Source organism: Schistocerca serialis, chromosome 1 (assembly GCF_023864345.2).
Source record: "Schistocerca serialis cubense isolate TAMUIC-IGC-003099 chromosome 1, iqSchSeri2.2, whole genome shotgun sequence".
Lineage (NCBI taxonomy): Eukaryota > Metazoa > Arthropoda > Insecta > Orthoptera > Acrididae > Schistocerca > Schistocerca serialis.
In genome coordinates this window covers 370,528,126-370,548,915 of record NC_064638.1, presented here as the reverse complement: position 1 = coordinate 370,548,915, position 20,790 = coordinate 370,528,126, and the positions used below count along the sequence as shown (strand labels likewise).

General features: G+C 44.8%; 1 protein-coding gene across 5 annotated transcripts in view; it reads left to right on the top strand.

Annotated features, from left to right (window-relative positions):
- The window catches only part of LOC126470560 (PAS domain-containing serine/threonine-protein kinase), a 426,440-nt gene that overhangs the window by 359,236 nt on the left and 46,414 nt on the right, over window positions 1-20,790 (top strand). For 4 of the 5 annotated variants that reach the window (XM_050098516.1, XM_050098533.1, XM_050098526.1 and 1 more), the window contains exons 12-13: window positions 18,708-19,492; window positions 19,576-19,751. In XM_050098516.1, coding sequence (XP_049954473.1) covers window positions 18,708-19,492; window positions 19,576-19,751 — 961 coding nt within the window. The remainder of the gene's footprint in view (window positions 1-18,707; window positions 19,493-19,575; window positions 19,752-20,790) is intronic. The other variant, XM_050098509.1, reaches the window with a different exon arrangement.

Genomic DNA, 20,790 nt, shown 5'->3' with positions numbered 1-20,790 from the left:
TTTTGCAGAGGAACGAAAAATTTAGGCACTAAATGTCACCAAGCGGATCCCCTATGCTGAAGCCAAAAAGGAATATAAGACGACGAAACCTCCTGTCTTTACCACTTTTTATGCATCCACTGCGCAGAAACCTGCTCCTAAGGTCGACGCCTCGACGCAGATGTTGTCCAGTGTACAATGATACACCACCAGCATGTGTACATGCCAAGACAAAATGACTAAGGATAAAGCAACCCAAGCACACGCCACAGAAAAGACCAGCAACAGTGCTGTAGTGAATGTCAAGAAGGCACACAACAAGCAGAGTGCCTCTCACCACCTCCCTTCCCCCTCATCCTCGAAGGGACAGGGTACAGGGAAAGGTTCATGACGTTCGGGTCAAAAGCTATCCCGAGCACCATCAGCTGTCATTCTTTCATGTCTGACTGATGAGGAGGACAGTGTGGAGTTAGATGCCTTGGATCCAGGCAGCCTCTCTACTCCCCTCGCTCTAAAAGTGTTTCACCTCTGTGGTGCAAACATAGGGGTAAATCAAAACCACATTGACGAAATGGCTCCCATCCTACAGTGGAACTTGTAGGGGTTCAGGACACATGTGGAGGAACTTCGTCTACTATCTCAGGGTAGAGCACTGTGTCTGTGTCTCCAAGAGACTCATCTCCATCAATCGCTCATCTCTGAGCTACGAGCCTATGTACTCCACAAAAAGGACAACCTGAGTGGAGAGATAGCTAGAGGAGGGATAGGTATTTTTGTCAGTACCAACCATCACTCCTTGCCTCTCTCCCTTAGAACAACTTTAGAAGTAGTTCCCATGTCAGTGCACGTGCATCATCCATTGATGATTTGTTCCCTTTACTTGCCCCCACATGATGCACTTGGTAAAGAGGCCCTAACCGACCTTATTATACAGCTCCCCTGCAACTTCATCCTCTGTGATGATTTTAATGCACACAATGTTCTTTGGGGCTCTGCAACTACCTGCCTCATGGGTAGAGAAATTGAGAGGCTTTTCTTGTCATCATGTGCATACTTGCTAAATGCAGGACAGCGCACTCACTCCTACACAGCAATGGATCATTCTCTGCCATTGATCTCTCACTTTGCTCTCCAGCTCTTGCTCACACTGCTCAGTAAGAAGTGGTCAATGACTTGCATGGAAGTGATCACTTCCTGATCTGGATTCACCTGCCAGATGGGGTGGAACCCGAAAGGAAACCACCACGATGGGTGCTCGGTTGAGCCAAGTGGATGGTTTATAGCCAGTTGGCCTCGTTTGAACTTTGTGCAGCATCCATTCCACAGTCCACGAGATAACAGACAATGCAACCTGTCCCTTGGTGGAGTGGCGAATGCCACTCTGCAATTAGGAGTAGGCACGTGGCTCAGGGTAGGTTCAAGTATCGGCCAACTCCAGAGACTCTTGCAGCCTTTCAGGTGGCGAGGGCGAAGCGTTACTGAAGAGAGAGCAAGAAGAGGTCACGGCAACAGTTCCTGAATGCCATTAATTGTTTCACTGAAAATTCTGCTGTGTGGGAGACCATCAGGAGAATTTCTGGGAGAAGAGTCAAGTGCCCCATGGCTGCTGAAATCGGGAAAGGTACTCTCCAAACCAGTCTGCAAGACATTGCCCAGACTATGGCGGCATATTTTGCCACAGTTACTGTAATAGCCAGTCAGGATCTAGGTTTCCAGTGCCGTAGAGTGGTTGGAGAGAGGTGTAGTTTGGACTCCTGGTCCACCTCTGATGAAGATCACAACTTTCCATTTTCCACATGGGAGCTGGATTCTGCATTGTCTGCAGCTCGTGACACATCTCTTGGTCACGACAGAATCCACTACGGTATGCTGCAGCACATCACAAGGTGAAACAAAGATATCCTCCTTTTTAATGACGTCCAAACGTTTATTATTGTATGTTATTTACGCATCAAGTTCCGTAGGACCAAACTGAGGAGCAAATCTCAGAGGTCGTGGAACATACCAGCACATAATTACAACGTAAAAGTAATAACAGATAAAAATAAAATATTTATGAACCCAAAGAAAGTCAAGAAAGTCAAGCCATACGTTTAAGTAAAATCAATCAACAATATAACATAACAATCCTCAACGGAATAGAAGGAGTGATCTGTGAGGAAACTCTTCAGTACTGATTTGATAGCGTGTGGATTGCTACTAAGATTTTTGAATTCTTCTGCTAGCTTATTGGAAATGGATACAGCAGTATATTGCATACCTTCCTGCTCAAGGGTTAAGTAAGCCTGATCCAGATGCAGGTTGGATTCCTGCTGAGTATTAACTGAGTAAAAGTTCATTGCATTTGGGAATAAGCTGATATTGTTAACAAGGAACGACCGTAAAGAGTGAGTGGGTGTGAGAAGCCAATGTCAAAATACCCAGACTAGTGAACAGGGATCGATGAGGTTTGCGAACTTTCACTAGTTATTGTCCGAACCGCCCGTTTCTGAGCCAAAATATCCTTTCAGAATGGAAAGAGTTACCCCAGAATATAATACCATACGACATAAGCGAATGAAAATAAGCAAAGTAGACTGATTTTTGTGTCAAACGATCACATACTTCAGATACCATTCGAATAGTAAAAATGGCAGCATTAAGTCTCTGAACCCCTAGAAATTTGAACTGTTCAGTTTCACTAATAATATGCCAATTCTGTGAAATTAAAATGTTGGGTTTTGCAGAATTTTGTGCTAAAAACAGTAAAACGTGAGTCTTATTGTGTTTTAGCGTTAGTTTATTTCCTACAAGCCATGAACTTATGTCATGAACAGCACTATTTGAAAACGAGCCAGTGTTGCACATAACATCCTTTGCTACCAAGCTAGTGTCATCAGCAAGCAGAAATATTTTAGGGTTACCAGTAATGTCATATCATTTATATAAATAAGGAACAGGAGTGGCCCCAAGACTGATCCCTGGGGCACCTCCCATTTGACTGTACCCCACTCTGACCCCACATCACATTACAGCCATTCTCAACACTGTGAATAATGACCTTTTTCTGTCTTATTGAAGTAAGAGGTGAACCAATTTTGAGCTACTCCCCGTATTCCATAATGGGCCATCTTCTGGAGCAATATTTTGTGATCAATACAGTGAAACACCTAAGTTAAATCAAAAAATATACCTGCCATTCGAAACCTTTCGCTTGATCCATCCAGTACCTCACAGGGAAAAGAGAATGTAGAATTTTCAGTTGTTAAACCACTTCTAAAGCCGAACTGTACATTTGATAGCAAATTATGTGATATAAAATGATCAATTATCCTTACATCACAGCCATTTCAATAACTTCAGCAAATCTGATGGCATAGAAATAGGTCTAAAATTGTCTGCATTACCCCTTTCTCCCTTTTTATGTAGCGGCTTTACTACTGAGTACTTTAATTGTTCAGGAAACAGACTATTGCTAAAGGAAAAATTACGAATATGGCTAAGTATAGGGCTAACATGTGCTGCTCGGTACTTTAATATTCTGCTAGGCACTCCATCGTATCCACGAGAGTCCTTAGCCTTCAGTAATTTAATTATTGACTCAATCTCCCCCTTCTCTATATCACAGAGGAGTATTTTAGACATCAATCTTGGAAAGGCATTGGCCAAGGGAGTTATATGATTCCCTGTAGAAACTAAATTTTTATTTAGTTCACCAGCAATGCTCAGAAAATGACTGTTAAATACTGTACGTATATCTGATATATCAGTAACAGAAATATTTTTACTACAGACAGACTTCCTATCGTCAACCTTATGCTGCTGACCAGACACGTCCTTCAAAACTGACCATATGGTTTTAATTTTATCCTGTGAATTAGCTATTCTGTTTGCAACTGCATACTCTTTGCCTTCCTTTTAACATTTTTAAGCACCTTACAATGCTGTTTGTAATGGGCTACTGTAGCTTGATTGTGACTACTTCCAACATTTTGATATAATTGCTGCTTTGTACTACATAATATCTTTATCCCACTAGTCAGCCACCCAGGCTGCCTTTTACTGCTAGTACTCCATTCCGAATGTTCTAATGGAAAGCAGCACTCAAATAGCATGAGAATTGTGTGAAGGAAAGCATTATATTTGTCATCTATGTTACCGGCACTAAAAATATACTGCCACTCTTGTTCCTTGACAAGGTTTGAAAAACTCTCTATTACCGTTGGATTAGCTTTCCTACATAGTTTGTAATTATATGTGACACCTGTTCAAGTACATGAAGTCACCACTTATAACTAGTTTCTGGTACTACCTGTAAAGTGAATCAAGAACCCTGTGTAGCTTCAGCAGAAATGCTCTGAAGTCAGAGTTAGGGGGCCTATAAACAACAACAATTACAAGCTAAGTCTCACTAAATTCAACTGCCCCTCCTCAGCATACAGATATCTGTTCAGTGCAGTGCTGTGATACGTCTACAGACTCAAACGGAATACAGTTTTTTTACATACACTCTGCAAGAAACTCCTTAAAAAACAGCCAGCCAATCTGTATCCTGGGAAAAGAAGCATCTGAATTGTCAAATTATTTAAGTGGTGCTCCGATATACCAATAATTTGGGAGTCAACATCTACAAGCAGTTCACTAACTTAAATCTCTGATACCTCTTATATTTTGATGAAATAAGCTAACCCTTCCCTACTTGGAAACATGACGTTCTCCGAAGGTGATTCCGTAGTTAGAGGGACTTCCTTTAAGCAGGTATACCTATCAGTTGACTTTGTTCTAAAGAAGGTGCAGCTCTAACACCAGCTACTACAGGAATTTGTCCACGAGTGGTCCCACCACAACCCACCATACTGCCATCTGTAAGCTTTGACAGCCTCCCCTTCACACACCTATTGAGGTGCAGGCCATGCCTAGTGAAACCTGATCTACTGATAGACTCAGCTGGCACCACTGCAATGTGACTCATGCCCTCTGCCATCAGTGTGCTTCCAGCCCCACGTTAACATGCCTAATAGCTGCATTAAGATGAAGCCAATTATGACACTGAAACAGTTGCACGAAATGCACATTTAATACCACCAGTTTGAATAGCTATCTTTCCCATGTCACCACCTATATCATATTCTCCGTCCCTATCAAGCGTATTCCCTCCTCCACCTGCTATCACTAAGTGATCCTCCTTCGTAAAATTCCTACATAACTCCCATATGATGTCACCACCAGAGCCAACCCCGCACAATGCTAATGACCTGGTACTCACTCCCCAACACTTCCTGTAACTGCTGGCCGACACCTCTACCATGCGAACTCCCTAGCAGCAGAACCTTCTTCTTTCTGTTACACTTTGCAACTGACTTGTCTCCTAATTTCTAAGGACTGCTGCATCTTTCCTACACCTACAGCTACAAAAGCTCCTCTCCACTCAACTCTTGACAGCTGGTCAAATGTATTGCATATACGCAAAGTACAACTGTCTGAATACATCCTCCTCTTAGCTGCCTTCTTGCCAACTGCCAGTTCCCATTCCCCAGCACCTTGACCCTCCTCCAGCTATCTAGTTCCTCCTTCGCGTATTGTAACTGCATCTGAAGGGCACAGATCGTACGCTCTTCTATCAACTTAAGTCTGCATTCCCACAAGAGTATCTCACTAGAATGCCCCCTGACTTCCCCATTGCCGCCCCCCCCCCCCCCAAATGAAAATACTTTGAGCAAATCCTACACCATAACCCATTACTCACAAACATATGACAGAGCCAACACTTCTCACTCGTGGTAAAATTTTACAATTACTGAAAAAACAAAATGTCTATTTATAGAACTAACAGTAGCAGTCTCTAAATTCTCTCTCTACTAAGAAACCAATGACTTCATTAATACTACTAAAACCAAAAATTCAAGTGGCCACTGGAACACTTAGTGAAATTAAAACAGTGAATAAAAATTTTACTGAAATATTTCACTAGAAACAATAAGAAATGTAAGCCGAAAGCTACCTCACCAAATTTACTAAAGACTTCTACACACAGAAAACTCTAAAAAAACACAGTGAACGAACGTTTCCAAAAGTTTATTAAATCATTATTTCATCATACACAGGACAAAACACCTTTGAAAACTATTAAATTTAATAACTGTATAACAATAGAATTGTATAACAGTGCACAGACAACTTTGGCAGTACTATGTGATCAAAAGTATCCGGACAACCCAAAAACAAGCATTTTTCATATTAGGTGCATTTGCTGCCACCTACTGCCAGATACTCCGTATCAGCAACTTCAGTAGTTATTAGACATTGTGAGAGCGCGGAATGGGGCACTTCACAGAACTTACGGACTTCGAATGTGGTCAGGTGATTGGGTGTCATTTATGTCATACGTCTGTGCTTGAGATTTCCACACTCCTAAACATCCCTAGGTCCACTGTTTTCGATATGATAGTGAAGTGGAAATGTGAAGGGACATGTACAGCACAAAAGTGTACAGGCCGACCTCACCTGTTGACTGACAGAGACTGCCAACAGTTGAAGGGGGTCATAATGTGTAATAGGCAGACATCTATCATGACCATCACACAGTAACTCCAAACTGCATCAGGATCCACTGCAAATACTATGACAGTTAGGTGGGAGGTGAGAAAAGGTGGATTTCGTGGTTGAGCGGCTGCTCATAAGCCACACATCACGCTGGTAATTGCCAAACGACACCTGGCTGGGAGTGTAAACACTGGACAATTGAACAGTGGAAAAACTGTGTGTGGAGTGATGAATCATGGTACACAATGTGGCAATCTGATGGCAGCTGCAACCGCACAATTTTAAACTTTCGCGAGTTGAGGATGAGGGACACTGTCCTTACTTTTAAAGACACAGTGAAGTTTCTGGGGCTCAGATTTAACCTTAAGCTTACATGGTTACCACATCTTAAGAATCTGAAATGCGGTCACTTAATGCTTTAAGTATTTTACAATGTCTTAATGTCTTAGCCACTGTACATGGGGAGCAGACTGTTATTTTTGCAATCTCGGCTCAATTTTGAGTGCATCATGAAGGGATTCGTTTGGCTTCCAGGACATTCAGAACAGGCCCTATATCAAGCCTCTTTGCAGAGGCTGGTGAACCGTCACTTCACGTCAGGCGACATCTACTTATGGTGCACGAGGCGTATAAAACCTTGTCCACACTATACACACCTGCCTACTATACTGTTGCTCAGCCTCCACTGAAAAGGCTTTTTTGCAAGAGACAGCGAGGACCTATTGGATTCTTGCACATGATTGCGTTCTAGAAATGGGCGTGGCTGGTCTTCATATTTTACATTGCAGTGGCAACAGATTTCCACCTTGACTTCTCTGGAGGCTCAGACTTGTTTTAGATCCCCCTCCAGGTCTGAGGATATTCCTGCCTGTCATAAGATGCAACTAAAAGGAATCTCACACGTTTTGGCCGTTATGTGTTGGCCCCTGTCGGGTTTGACCTCCATCTTTCTAAATGTTCGAACAGCGAGCAAATTGGGGAAGGCCACCTTATTTGGTGCATTGCATCCATCGTGCATTGAGATGTTTAGCCCACTTTCTCGTTGTCGCATTGCAGTCCCGCTCATTCTCCATTGCTTGGGCGAGGACACCTTCCTGGGTGCATTCTCCACTATGCAATGTCGCTTTCTGTGCTGAAGATGACCATGGACTTCTTAGCACCTCATATCCAGCACGGTAGCCAGTCCATTGTGGTGGGGCCACCATGTACCATGTTGGTTGTAGCCCCTTGACAACTCAGGGATCGCTCTTCTGATGCCTGTGCCATTAACTCACCACGTATGCCATGGAGTAGATGCCCACCTCCTAGGGGCATCGGGACTTTCGGCAATGGCCATCCTGTCAGGTGGTCCTTGTTGAGGCTGCTTTGCGCCCGTGGAGAGGCCCCTTGGTCGGAGTGGGTAGCATCAGGGCGGGTGACACGCCATGAAGCGAAGTACGTCATCTCTTGCTGGTGGTCCGCCGCCAGCAGTCTCTAAGTGGGTAAAGCCTAACTTCAGTGCTAAGAAATATGACCCCAAATTGTCCCCCTCCGTGGCCACACCGTGGGAGGAATGACTGGCTAAGGATGGCAGTGAGCCCATTTGCCCTGATACCTTGTTTGTACGAGAGTTGATGGGGAATCTTTCGTGTCCATGAAGCCTCAGTTTTTTGTGGAGCATTTGGAGGACAAGTTTGGGGAGGTGGAGGGATTGTCCAAGATGCGCTGTGGGTCATTCCTGATAAAAACAGCATCCTCTGCCCAGTCACGGGCATTACTCGCTTGTGACAAGTTGGGAGGTTTCTGTTACCATCACACCCCATAAGAGCTTAAATATGGTCCAGGGTAATATATTCCACAGGGACCTTTTGTTGCAGTCTGACAACGAGCTGTGCGCCAGTTTAGGGCGGTGAGGTGTCCATTTCATCCGGCGCGTCCATCGGGGTCAGAGTGATGACCAGGTTGCCATCAGTGCCTTCATCTTGGCCTTAGAGGGTGACACATTGTCAATGTAGGCCAAGTTGATGGTCTGCCGCTGTGACGTCAAGCCATATATCCCTTCCCCCGATGCGATGCTTTAAGTGCTGGAAGTTTGGCCATATGTATTCCCGCTGTACCTCCAGAGTCACATGTCGAGATTGTGGGTGTCCAATACTCCATGTGGCCCGCCTCCCATCTGTGTCAACTGCGGAGAGCATATTTCACCTTGCTCGGCAGACTGCAGGATTTTACACAAAGAGAAGAAACTCATGGAATATAAGACCCTGGACCAACTGACCTACTCCGAGGCTAAGAGGAAATTTGAGCACCTACATCCTGTGGCTATGACCACCTCTTACACCGCCGCCACCGCAAGAACAGTTGTCGCCCCATGAGTTCGTCGCATTTCTGTTGCCTTTCAGAACCTGAAGATTACACCTGCTCCCTTGATGGTGGGGGGCATTTCCTTCCCTGTTGCTCCCGCACCACGTACTTCAGGAGCAGCACCTGCCCACCCCCTCCCCCGACCATCGGGGATATCAGTCCCCACTTCCGAGCCGGAGAAGCGTAAGTCTTCTTTGGCTCCTCTCGCAAGGAAGGGGTGCCTTGGGTCACTCCCTTCCCAGGTTTCTGCTAGTGGGAAAGATGACACCTGCCAGTGGCTGAAGAGCCCAAAAGCAGCTGGTTATAGGGCTTCATACTCATCTTCAGTCCCGGAGACTGAATCGGTGAAGTGCTCCCAGCCAGGGAAACCCAAGGAACAGCGAGAGAAATCCAAAAAGGAGGTCCACAAGACCAAGGGAATTGCGGTCTCTGCGGATGAGGTGGAGATTCTGGCATCCGCCTATGACCTAGATTTCACCGGACCCTCACACACAATGGATATAGACTGCTCAGGCAAAAAGTCGGTGGACCTGCAGGTGACCCTGAGGTGTAAACGGCCTTATTGAATGTTCCATGTCTTCCCAGTCTCACGATGACGTCTTCCTCCAGTGGAATTGCAGCAGTTTTTTCCACCGCCTGGCCGAGGTACGGCAACTGTTAAGCTTTACACCTAATTTCTGCATTGCCCTCCAGGAAACCTGGTTTCCAGCAAGGCGGACCCCTGCCCTCTGCAGCTATAAGGGATACTACAGGAACCATAGTGACTATAATCGAGTGTCAGGTGGAGTTTGCGTTTATGTCCTAAACTTAGTCTGCAGTGAAACTGTGCCCCTTCAAACCCCACTTGAAGCTGTGGCTGTCAGAATAAGGACGACACAGGAAATAACTGTCTGCAATGTATATCTTATTCCAGATGGTGCTGTATCCCTGAATGTATTAACTGCACTGATCGATCAACTCCCTACACTTTTCGTACTTTAGGAGATTTTAACGCTCATAACCCCTTATGGGGTGGCACCGTCGTTACTGGCCTAGGCAGAGATGTAAAAACTTTACTGCCTCAATTCGACCTCTACCTCTTAAATACTGGGGCCACCATACATTTCAGTGTGGCTCATGATAGTCACTCGGGCATGGATTTATCACTTCGCAGCCCAGGACTTCTCCCATCTATCCACTGGAGAGCACATGACGACCTGTATGGTAGTGACCACTTCCCCATCTTCCTGTCACTGCCCCGGTGTCAGGCCCATGGACACCTGCCCAGATGGGCTTTAAACGAGGTGAACTGGGAAACTTTCACCTCTGCTGTCACCGTGACTCTCCCCCACATGGTAACTTCGATGTGATGGTTGAGCAGGTGACTACAACAACTGTGGCAGAAAAGATGATCCCTTGCTCTTTAGGATGCCCCCCTGGTGATAGGCAGTCCTTTGGTGCTCACTGGAAGTCGCTGAGGCAATTAAGGAGCCTCGGCAAGCTCGACAGCGGCATAAGCAGCACCCTTCACTGGAGCACCTCATAGCCTTTAAATAGCTCAGTGCCCGCGTTTGCCAACTTATGAAATGACGGAAGCAGGAGTGTTGGGAGAGATATGTCTCGGCCATTGGGTGCCATACGCCACCTTCCCAAGTCTGGGCAAAGATCAAATGTGTTTCCAGCTACCAGATCCCAACAGGTGTTCCTGGTGTTAACGTAAATGGTGTGTTCTCTACCGACACAAACATGATTGCTGAGCACTATGCTCGAGCCTCTGCATTGGAGAATTACCCCACAGCCTTTCGCACTGTCAAACGGCGGCTGGAAGGGAAAGTCCTCTCGTTCACTACACGCTACAGTGAATCCTATAACGCCCCATTTACGGAGTGGGAGCTCCTCAGTGCCCTTGCACATTGCCCTCACACAGCTCCTGGGCCATATCGGATCCACATTCAGATGATTAAACATCTCTCATCTGACTGCAAGTGACATCTCCTCATCTTCAAACGGATCTGGTGCGATGGTGGCTTGCCATCTTAATGGCGGGAGAGCACCATCACTCAGGTGCTCAAAACTGGTAAAAACCCACTTAATGTGGATAGCTATCGGCCCATCAGCCTCACCAACGTTCTTTGTAAGCTTCTGGAACGTATGGTGTGTCAGCGGTTGGATTGGGTCCTGGAGTCACGTGTCATACTGGCTCCATGTCATGGCAACTTCCGCCAGTGTCACTCTACCGCTGATAATCTTGTGTCCCTCGAGTTTGCCATCAGAACAGCCTTTTCCAGACGCCAACACTTGGTTGCCATCTTTTTTTGAGTTGTGAAAAGTGTACGACACCACCTGGCGACATCATATCCTTGCCACATTACACGAGAGGGGTCTCCGAGGCCCGCTACCAATTTTTATCCCAAATTTCCTGTCGCTTCATACTTTCCGTGTCCAAATTGGTGCCTCCCATAGTTACCCCCCATATCCAGGAGAATGGGGTCCTGCAGAGCTCTGTATTGGGCGTCTCTCTATTTTTAGTGACCATTAATGGTGTAGCAGCAGCTGTAGGGCCGGCCGTCTCACCTTCTCTGTATGCAGACGACTCCTGCATTTCGTACTGCTCCACCAGTACTGGTATTGCTGAGCGGCTCCTGCAGGGAGCCATCCGCAAGACACAGTCATGGGCTCTAGCCCACGATTTCCATTTTCGGGGGCAAAGTAATGTGTTATGCACTTCTGTCAGCGTCGTACTGTTCACCCATATCCAGAACATTACCATAATGATGATCCACTCACTGTAGTGGAGACGTATTGATTCTTAGGACTGGTTTTCGACACCCGATTGACTTGGCTTCCTCAAGTTCATCAGCTTAAGCGGAAGTGCTTGCAGCACCTCAATGTCCTCCGCTGCCTGAGCAACACCAACTGAGGTGCAGATCGGTCTACACTGCTGCAGCTCTACAGAGCCATTGGTCAATCCCGCCTTGACTATGGGAGTCTGGTTTGTGGTTCGGCACCATCCTCAGCGTTGCATTTACTCAACCCAGTGCACCACTGTGGCATTCATCTAGTGACAGGAGCATTTAGGCCGAGGCTGGTGACAAGTGTCCTGGTGGAGGCCAGAGTCCCTCCATTGCAGGTTAGGGGTGCACAACTGCTGGCTAGTTACATTGCACATGTTCATAGTTCTCCTGCACATCCAAGTCACCATCTCCTTTTCCCACCCACAGCAGTTCATCTCCTGCATCGGTGGCCCAGGTCAGGGCTTCCAATTGCAGTTTGTGTCCGATCCCTTCTTTCCGATCTGGAGTCCTTGCCATTACCACCTATACTTAAGGTCCATTCACGTACACCTCCATGGTGTACACCTAGGCTGCAACTTCGCATGAACCTTTCACTTGACCCTAAGGACTCATTTAACCCCGCAGCTCTCTGCTGCCACTTCCTCTCGGTTCTTGACATGTACCGAGGCCACAAAGTGGTTTACACCGACGGCTTGATGGCTGATGCTCATGTTGGCTTTGCGTATGTCCATGGAGGACATATTGAACAGCATTCCTTGCCCAATGGCTGCAGTGTTTTCACTGCCAAGCTGGTGGCTACATCTCGTGCTCTTGAACACGTCCGTTCATGCCCTGGGGCGTCCTTTCTTCTGTGTACTGACTCCTTGAGCAGTTGACAAGCTGTCGACCAGTGCTGCCCTCGTCATCCTTTGGTAGAAACCATCCAGGAGTTTATCTATGCCCTGGAATGATCCAGTCATTCAGTTGTGTTTGTCTCGACCCCAGGTCAGATCAAAATCCCAGGCAATAAACTTGCCAACATTCTGGCCAAACAGGCTACGCGGAGACCGCTTATGGAGTTCTCTGCAACTGACTTGCGTTCAGTACTACACCGCAAGGTTTTGCGTCTTTGGAAGACGAAATGGCATAACCTCAGCATGCACAACAAACTTCATGTCATTAAGGAGACTATGAATGTGAGGCAGTCCTCCATACGAACCTCTCGCAGGGACTCTGTGGTTCTGGGCTACCTCCTTCGCTGTGATGACCCACTTCAGCATCAGTGTGGCGCCCTGCTGACAGTGGCCCATTTCTTGGTGAACTGCCCTTCTGTGGCTGCCTTGCAGTGGACTCTACAGTTACTGGACTATTTGCCATTAATTTTAGCTGACAACACCTCATTGGCTAATTTAGTTTTACGTTTTATCTGTGAGGGTGGGTTTCATCATTCTATATAAGTTTTAGCACATGTCCTTTGTCCCTTTGTGTTCTCCACTCTAATGCTTCTAGGGTTGATGTTCTAATGTGTCGCAGAGTGACTGGTTTTTCCTTTTTATTCGTGTGGTCAGCCAGCCACAGTCATCTGCTCTCTTGTTTTTAGCCTTTCTACCTGTTTCTTGCTTCTCTCTCTGGTTTTCTTTTCCTGTTTTGTCCATGGTAGTGTTGATTGTCCTGTTGTTCTTCTGGTTCTTCGTTTCTCCTGTTATTGTGCTGTACATCTCCTTCCTTTTCTTCTTTCTTTGTGTAATTATTTTACTGGGAACAAGGGACCGATGACCTCACAGTTTGGTTCCTTCCCCTCTCCTCTCCCTCCCCCACCCCTTTTAAACCAACCAATCAACCAGACTTATTTTAGACTTGACAAATTTAAGAAAAATCGTATGTTAGATTTTACATTTCAGTCTCTCACAGTAGTGTACACTGATGGCTCCAAACAAGGGAATTCCCTTGGCTGCTGTGTTGTGTTCCCGGACCATGTCAACAGGGTTTCACCTTCTTGACGAGTTTATTGTTTTCTCAGCGGAGCTCCGCACGATCCTGAAGGCACTGAAGCAGATGCGTCATAATCGGGGCAAACATTAGAGTTGGTCCGGCTGATATATGACCAACAGTACTTGCTCCAATGACAGGGTAAGCTGATATTCTGCTGCGTGCCAGGTCATTTAGGGATATGGGGAAATGAGCAGGCCGATCAGGCTGCCAAGGAGGCGTGCAGAGGACAGGATGTGGCACCGTGTTCTATTCCCTTGCAGGCTGTTGTTTCTGCACTACACAGGAAGTGCATGCAGTTGTGGGATGATGAATGGTTGGTGGTGATGGCCAATAAGCTGTGGTTGGTGAAGTCAACAACCTGGCTGTGGCGTTCCTCCTGCCAGTTGCTCAGACGGGAAGTAGTGACCCTTATGTGTCTCACACTTAGCTTTTTATTACGGCAAGAGGATCCCTTGTTTTGTGATGCTACTGGCGTGCACATCTCTATCTGCCATATTTTAACGGAGTCCATTTTATATCGTGATGCAAGGGCAGAAGCAAATATTGGTGGGGATCTGCCCTCTATTTTAGCTGATGATGAGACAAGTGTGACTAAGGTTTTAAAGTTTTGTGATGTGTCTGGACTCTGGTGTAAACTTTTAAGCTGGGGATTTTAGTGTGTTGCAGAGTAGCTGGCTTCCCTCTTTTTTTGTTCTTGAGGTCAGCCAGCCACATTCATCTGTCATATTGTTTTAGCTCCTTATATCACTTTCTTCCTGTGTCGTTAATGTTCTACTACTGACTCACTACTTCGTTCCATGGTTCTGTGTGGGTACACTCATAGTTTTCGAACTTTTGTTACGTGTATTGTACGTGCTATTTTACCTTCCTGTTTTGTGTATTTTATTAACACTCATGTCAACATGTCCATGTCCGTCTGCTCAGTTTCCTTCAGTAATTTTTAAAAGACAGGATGCCTCAATACACCTTCCTGAAATGTCGTCTACTTTGCTGTAGCCATTAATTCTATTATGGCCTGTCTTCCACCAGGCATGTCAGATTCCCTTGTCGTCAACAACTTTGTGGTGTATCACACTTCTGCCTGGACTTGCTCCTGGAGTGGCATCTTCAGCAATGTCTCAAACATCTTCAATCATGGAGCATCGACAACATCTTTCGCTTTTCCACTGACAAAACAGTTTGTATAAATTTCTGACTGTGCAATTGGTTTCTTCCACCGTCTTTATAACTTGGGCCTGTTACTCTTCCATTCACTGAAACTACAAAATTCCTTGGGCTCATGCTTGATAGGAAACTTCCTTGGTCCTCCCATGTGTCTTACTTGGCCGCACGCTGTACCTGGTCTCTCCATGTCCAACATGTCCTAAACGCTACTTCCTGTGGAGCGGATCGGACCACTCTCCACCATTTGTATCAGTCCCTTGTCCATTCAAAACTAAAGTATGAATGTTTCATTTATTCACCTGCATGTCTGGTCACCTTATGCTGCCTTAATACAATGCACCATTGTGAAAACATTTGTCCACTGGTGCCTTTTACACTAGCCTGGTTGAGTGTCTCTGTGCAGGAGCTGTCGATCTTCCGGTGTCATACTGGCATGATGTTCTCCTAGGAAGATACACATGATATTTGTCTGTCATGCCTGACTACCCATCGTACGCCTCCTTTTCCAACATAGGGAAACATTCTAAAAACAAAGATGTGACTTACCAAACGAAAGCGCTGGCAGGTTGATAGATAAGCAAACAAACACAAACATACACACAAAATTCAAGCTTTCGCAACCAACGGTTACTTCATCAGGAAAGAGGGAAGGAGAGGGAAAGACGAAAGGATGTGGGTTTTAAGGGAGAGGGTAAGGAGTCATTCCAATCCCGGGAGCGGAAAGACTTTCCTTACGGGGGGAAAAAGGCCAGGTATACACTCGCGCGCGCGCCCACACACACACACACACACACACACACACACACACACACACACACACACACACATCCATCCGCACATCATCTTTGTTTTTATATATATAATAGAATGAAACATTCCACATGGGAAAAATATATTAAAAACAAAGATTCCATGACTTACCAAACAGGAAAGTGCTGGTAGGTACACATTAACACACACACACACACACACACACACACACACACACACACACAATTTCAAGCTTTCGCAACCAATGGTTGCTTCATCAGGAAAGAGGGAAGGACGAAAGGATGTGGGTTTTAAGGGTGAAGGTAAGGAGTCATTCCAATTCCGGGAGCAGAAAGACTTACCTTAGGGGGAAATAAGGACAGGTATACACTCTCGCTCGCATACATTATCAATACTGTTTACAGTAGCATACTTGCACTAATATTTTCTTATTCATTATTAAATTTACTCCTAAATTATCCCTATTTGATGTGTTGATAACGCTATGCTGGCCTGACCAGAAGTTCTATTCTTCCTTCAATATTATGTCACTAATTCCCACTGTATAGATCTCTAACCTACTCATCTCTCTCATTAAATTCTGTAACCTACCTGCTTGAGTAAGGGCTCTAATGTTCTGTACACCTACTCATAGCATGCCAGTTTTGTTTCTCCTAATGACAACAGTCTCCTGAGTATTCCATGCCCTGCAATCTGAAAGGGGGACTATTTTACCTTTGGAATATTTTATGCACGTGGATGGCGTCATAATTTATCCATGCAGTAGAGCTGCATGTGCTCAGGAAATATGTCGCATGTGATTTTCCTCTCGCTTTCAACCATTAGCAGTACCATCATAGTGATTACATGTTGGCTAATGTTAAAAGGCCAGATTGGTCAGTCATGCAGTCAGTCACCCCTGCAGCAATTGAAAACTCTGCTGCACCTTTTCAGGATCTGTTCTGGACTCTCCACAGATACCCCTCTATTGTGGTTGAATCTACGGTATGGATATTGGTGCCTTAGAGGCAGGCAAAGTCCATGGTCGTTTGGCTCTTGAAATCTCCTGACCAGCAGCAGGCTTCTTAGCTATAAGCACAAATTAAGATTTTAAGTGATATGGTTCATAAGTTTTTAGTTCTAAGTTACAAACATACTTTTTCATTAGTCCAAACTGAGACAAAAATAATTCTTGGTGATGCCACAGTACCTCTCTCAACTCTTCTTTTTAATACTTTGCAAGTTATGTTAACTTACCTAGTTATTTACTTGAATATTCATAGCAGAGTTATTCACGTCATCCTAAATCTTCACATCATCATCTTTTCTTTAAGGCCGCACAGTCATTACTTTCATTCCTTCTTTCACACTAATAAAATAAAGGTTCATGCTTGCAGCACCTTCATGAATTTCATCTACAGTTCTTTTGTGTGGATAAGTCCACAGTGTTACATATTAAGCTTTAGGCCAAAACCTTTATCAGAAAGAATAATGCACCAGCATCCACACAAGCAAGCTTACCTCACACACATCACGTCTACCCTGGCTTTTCAGGCCAGACTCAAACTGACATGTGTCAAGTGAGAGCAATAGTTTATAGTGAAGTGGGGAAGGGGGTGGGATAGCAGGGTACAGGTGGGAGAGGAGGAAACAGTTCTGCGTGGTGGAGCATGCAGCAACGAGAGGTGATAGACAAGGCTACCTGGTGCAGCATCAGAAGGCTGTGGGGGAGGGAGAGAAGGGAAAAAAATGAAGCAGAAAGGAGAGGTACAGAGAAGGGAGAAAGATCAGTGGGCGCATTTGCAGAGAACAGTGCACAATTAAGGTTGTGACATCAGTTGGTAGGAAGTGATAGGACAGAAGGGGCAGAAACTGTTACTGTAGGTTGAGGGTGAGATGGGAAGGATCTTGGGTAGGATGTTCCTCAATAATGATAGACAATCAAAGCCCTGACAAAGGATGTCATTCAGTTGTTCCAATTCATGAGTTTTATTGGGTGATGGGAGGGAGCACTCCTTTGTCACTGGTCTTGGGGTGGTGGCAGTATTTGGTATATGTGGCGATACGGCACAGGAAAACTGTTTGTGCAAACTGAATCTCTGAAATTGAATCCCTTTTCCTCCTCGTCAATGGCTTATAGCATCCAGATTCTGCCTGACTGATTTTTTCAGCGTGCCACCTACCCCAGAACTCCCTTCCAACAGTACACTAAATCCCGTGCCAAAACAATCCCAGAACATTTGTTACTTTCCCACCAAAATCCTCAGCTCCATACAAGTATCAGTGCTTTCCAAGACCTCACCTTCTGCCCTCAACCAAAATTTAATTATGTTGGACCTACTTTCCTTCCAATCACTGCAGTGGAACACACCTCTTTGCCACCAGTCCCTCCAATCGAACTCAATCCAATCCCAACACTGAACCCTGGCTCTCCCACTTCATAACACTACCCAGGTGTGATCCTCCCCCCTTCCACATAACCATCCTCTGGTCACCCTCCAGGAATTTATGACCATTATGGACTCACCATCCTTCCCCAGAACATCAACCTTGCAGCAGAATGGAGGACATCCATACACAGTGTCAAAACAGATTCTCGCCTATTCACTCTCTCTGCAGAAAGATTCAGCCACTGGCATTATGGATCACAGTGACTACCTTGCCTACTGACTGACTCCTCCACCTATAAACCCTGCCATAGTGATCCCAGCCCAGAAGTCCAAATAACCTGTAATCCCTGCTTAAAGCCATAGGCCATTCCTAGAACATCTACCCTGAATCCGTTTCCCTCCTCACCCCCATGATACCCCGCACACCCACCTTCTTCCCAACAATACTGGACGTCCCATTGTTGCTGGTATTGTGCCCCCCACCGAAAGAATTTCAGCCCACATTGACAGCCCAGTATCTGAGTATTACATATTCTTGACTTAAGAAAGGAAGTTTTCCTTTCTTTAAGAGCTGATTAACTAATTGTTTTTATCATGGAACATTAAATACTTCACTCTTTTTTTGTCATACTGATATTGCTTCTGTGAGATTTTTTGATTGTTGTGCTGTTGTAAATAAATGTTAATGTTTATATCTTAATGAAACTCTTGTTTGTTATGTGATTGGTTTTATATTGGTTAATGGTATAACAACAGAGAAATAATTAAATTTTTTATTGAGTTTAATATTATTGTATATTTCCTTTGTTTTCAGAGAAGCCAGATCATCCACTGTAACTGTGGATGACCACAGCATTTTCCCTGTTAATGAGTCTATTTCGGACATTGGATCAAATTTAGTCCTTAATGAAGTAATGAGAAAAGAAAAAGTTGTGCCTCCATGTACCCTGAGTTTACCTGCAAGGGATCAAAATGCTGTGACAGATGCGGAAAACAATAGTGATAATGGAGAGTTAACTCCAATTGTGTCACCACATATGGATTTCATGGAGGAAGAAGACAATTTTCAGACTGCCTCAGATGATGAAGATAGTATTGAAATTCTGCCAGCAGTAATAACTGAAGCATGCATTCATCAGAAAGGAGCTAATTTGATTGACTCCTGTCAGGGCACATGTAATACTCCAGCCCACATAAGTTATTCAGCAGCAGTACAAAAATCAGCTAATAGCTTACAACTTAATGTATCAAGTAATGAAGCTCTCCCCGTCTCGGAGAACAATTTCAATGTGATAAGTATCGAAAATGTTTGTAGGTGTAATGCAGAAGGGGAGATACATGCGGATTTATCGGGTGTTTCCAGATCGGTAGGAGGAGAATCAAATCTGTGCCAGCAGTGTCCAAAAATGTTTGACTCAGCAAATATTCCGTGTGATAATCTGACATCCACCCCAGCTACAGGAAAGAGGTTTCTGAGAAGAGTTATCTCAAGAGATGCTGGCATAACTCATACAGAAGTTGTGAGGCAAGTTGAAGGACAACAATTTCCTGATGGGAGTTATTTTGGATATGGCAGGCATAAGGATGGATCAAATTTAGGTGAGAATGTTTGCATTAATATTTAGATGATAGATTTCAATCTTCCACCCCCATTACTAAGCTTTTGGTTTATTATTTTACAGATATTGTATATCGTGTAAGAGCAGTGGTGCTGGTTTGTGGTCGTCTTGTGTACTGTGTTTGGATTTCTAGAGATCCTGAAGAAATAGCTGAAGGAGGCAGAACTTGTGGCAACCTCACTTTGACATCAAGCTTCAACAGTACTGTGGACAACTCACTGGGACAGGCTAGTAATAGAGTAATATCAACATTATATATCCAATCCCAAATTTCCCCACAATTCACTCCATATTCATTTATTGCTAAAGGGTTAAGTATTCATCTCTGTGACATCCTTGGGTTCCTTTATGTAATTTATCTTTGTTTTATGTGCAGTGGATACAAATTGTCCTATTTTGTCTCTGTGGGCCAGTAAGTTACCTTGGAGGTAATATCCGTGATCAGCCTTTCTGTTGCACCATAAACCTCTGTCCAGAGACTTTATTCATCTGTTTCTGCAAAACATTTTTCATGTGAGATTCAACCACTTGAAATGTAACATTCAGGGAACTCCATTTCAGCTAACACAGAAAGTCATCTTCCAGGTTCCACAAATTTTGAACTATTGTACAATTTTCTATTTATTGGAACCTTAGGATTGTGAAGAAGGTCTGAGGCATTTTCTCTCTTCATTCCTTCGATAATTTCTCTTCATTCCTTCGATAATTTCTCTTCATTCCTTCGATAATTTCTCTTCATTCCTTCGATAATTTCTCTTCATTCCTTCAATAATTTCTCTTCAGGATCATTCAAACATAACTGACAAAATTCCGCCAGTTTCCTTTGAATATTTTTACTAGCACGAATGTTATTTCTCGCCAACATCTTGCCACAGTGGTCACACAGGTTCCTATCACATCACCAAAGTTAAGCCCTGTCAGGCTGGGCTAGCACTTGGATGGGTGACCATCCGGTCTGCTGAGTGCTGATGGCAAGCGGCTTGCACTCAGCCCTTGTGAGGCAAACTGAGGAGCTACTTGATTGAGAAGTAGCGGTTCCAGTCTTGTAAACTGAGATACGGCTGGGAGAGCGGTGTGCTGACCACAAGCCCCTCCATATTCGCATCAAGTGACGCCTGGGGCTAAGGATGACACGGTGGGCGGTCGGTACTGTTGAGCCTTCCAAGGCCTGTTCGGGCAGAGTTTTTTTTAGTTTAGACATTATTTCTCCCCAGCTTAAGACCTGTTCCACGTATTTTTGTATGTCCTTAAAAAAAACCCAAGTCTATACCCTTTCAA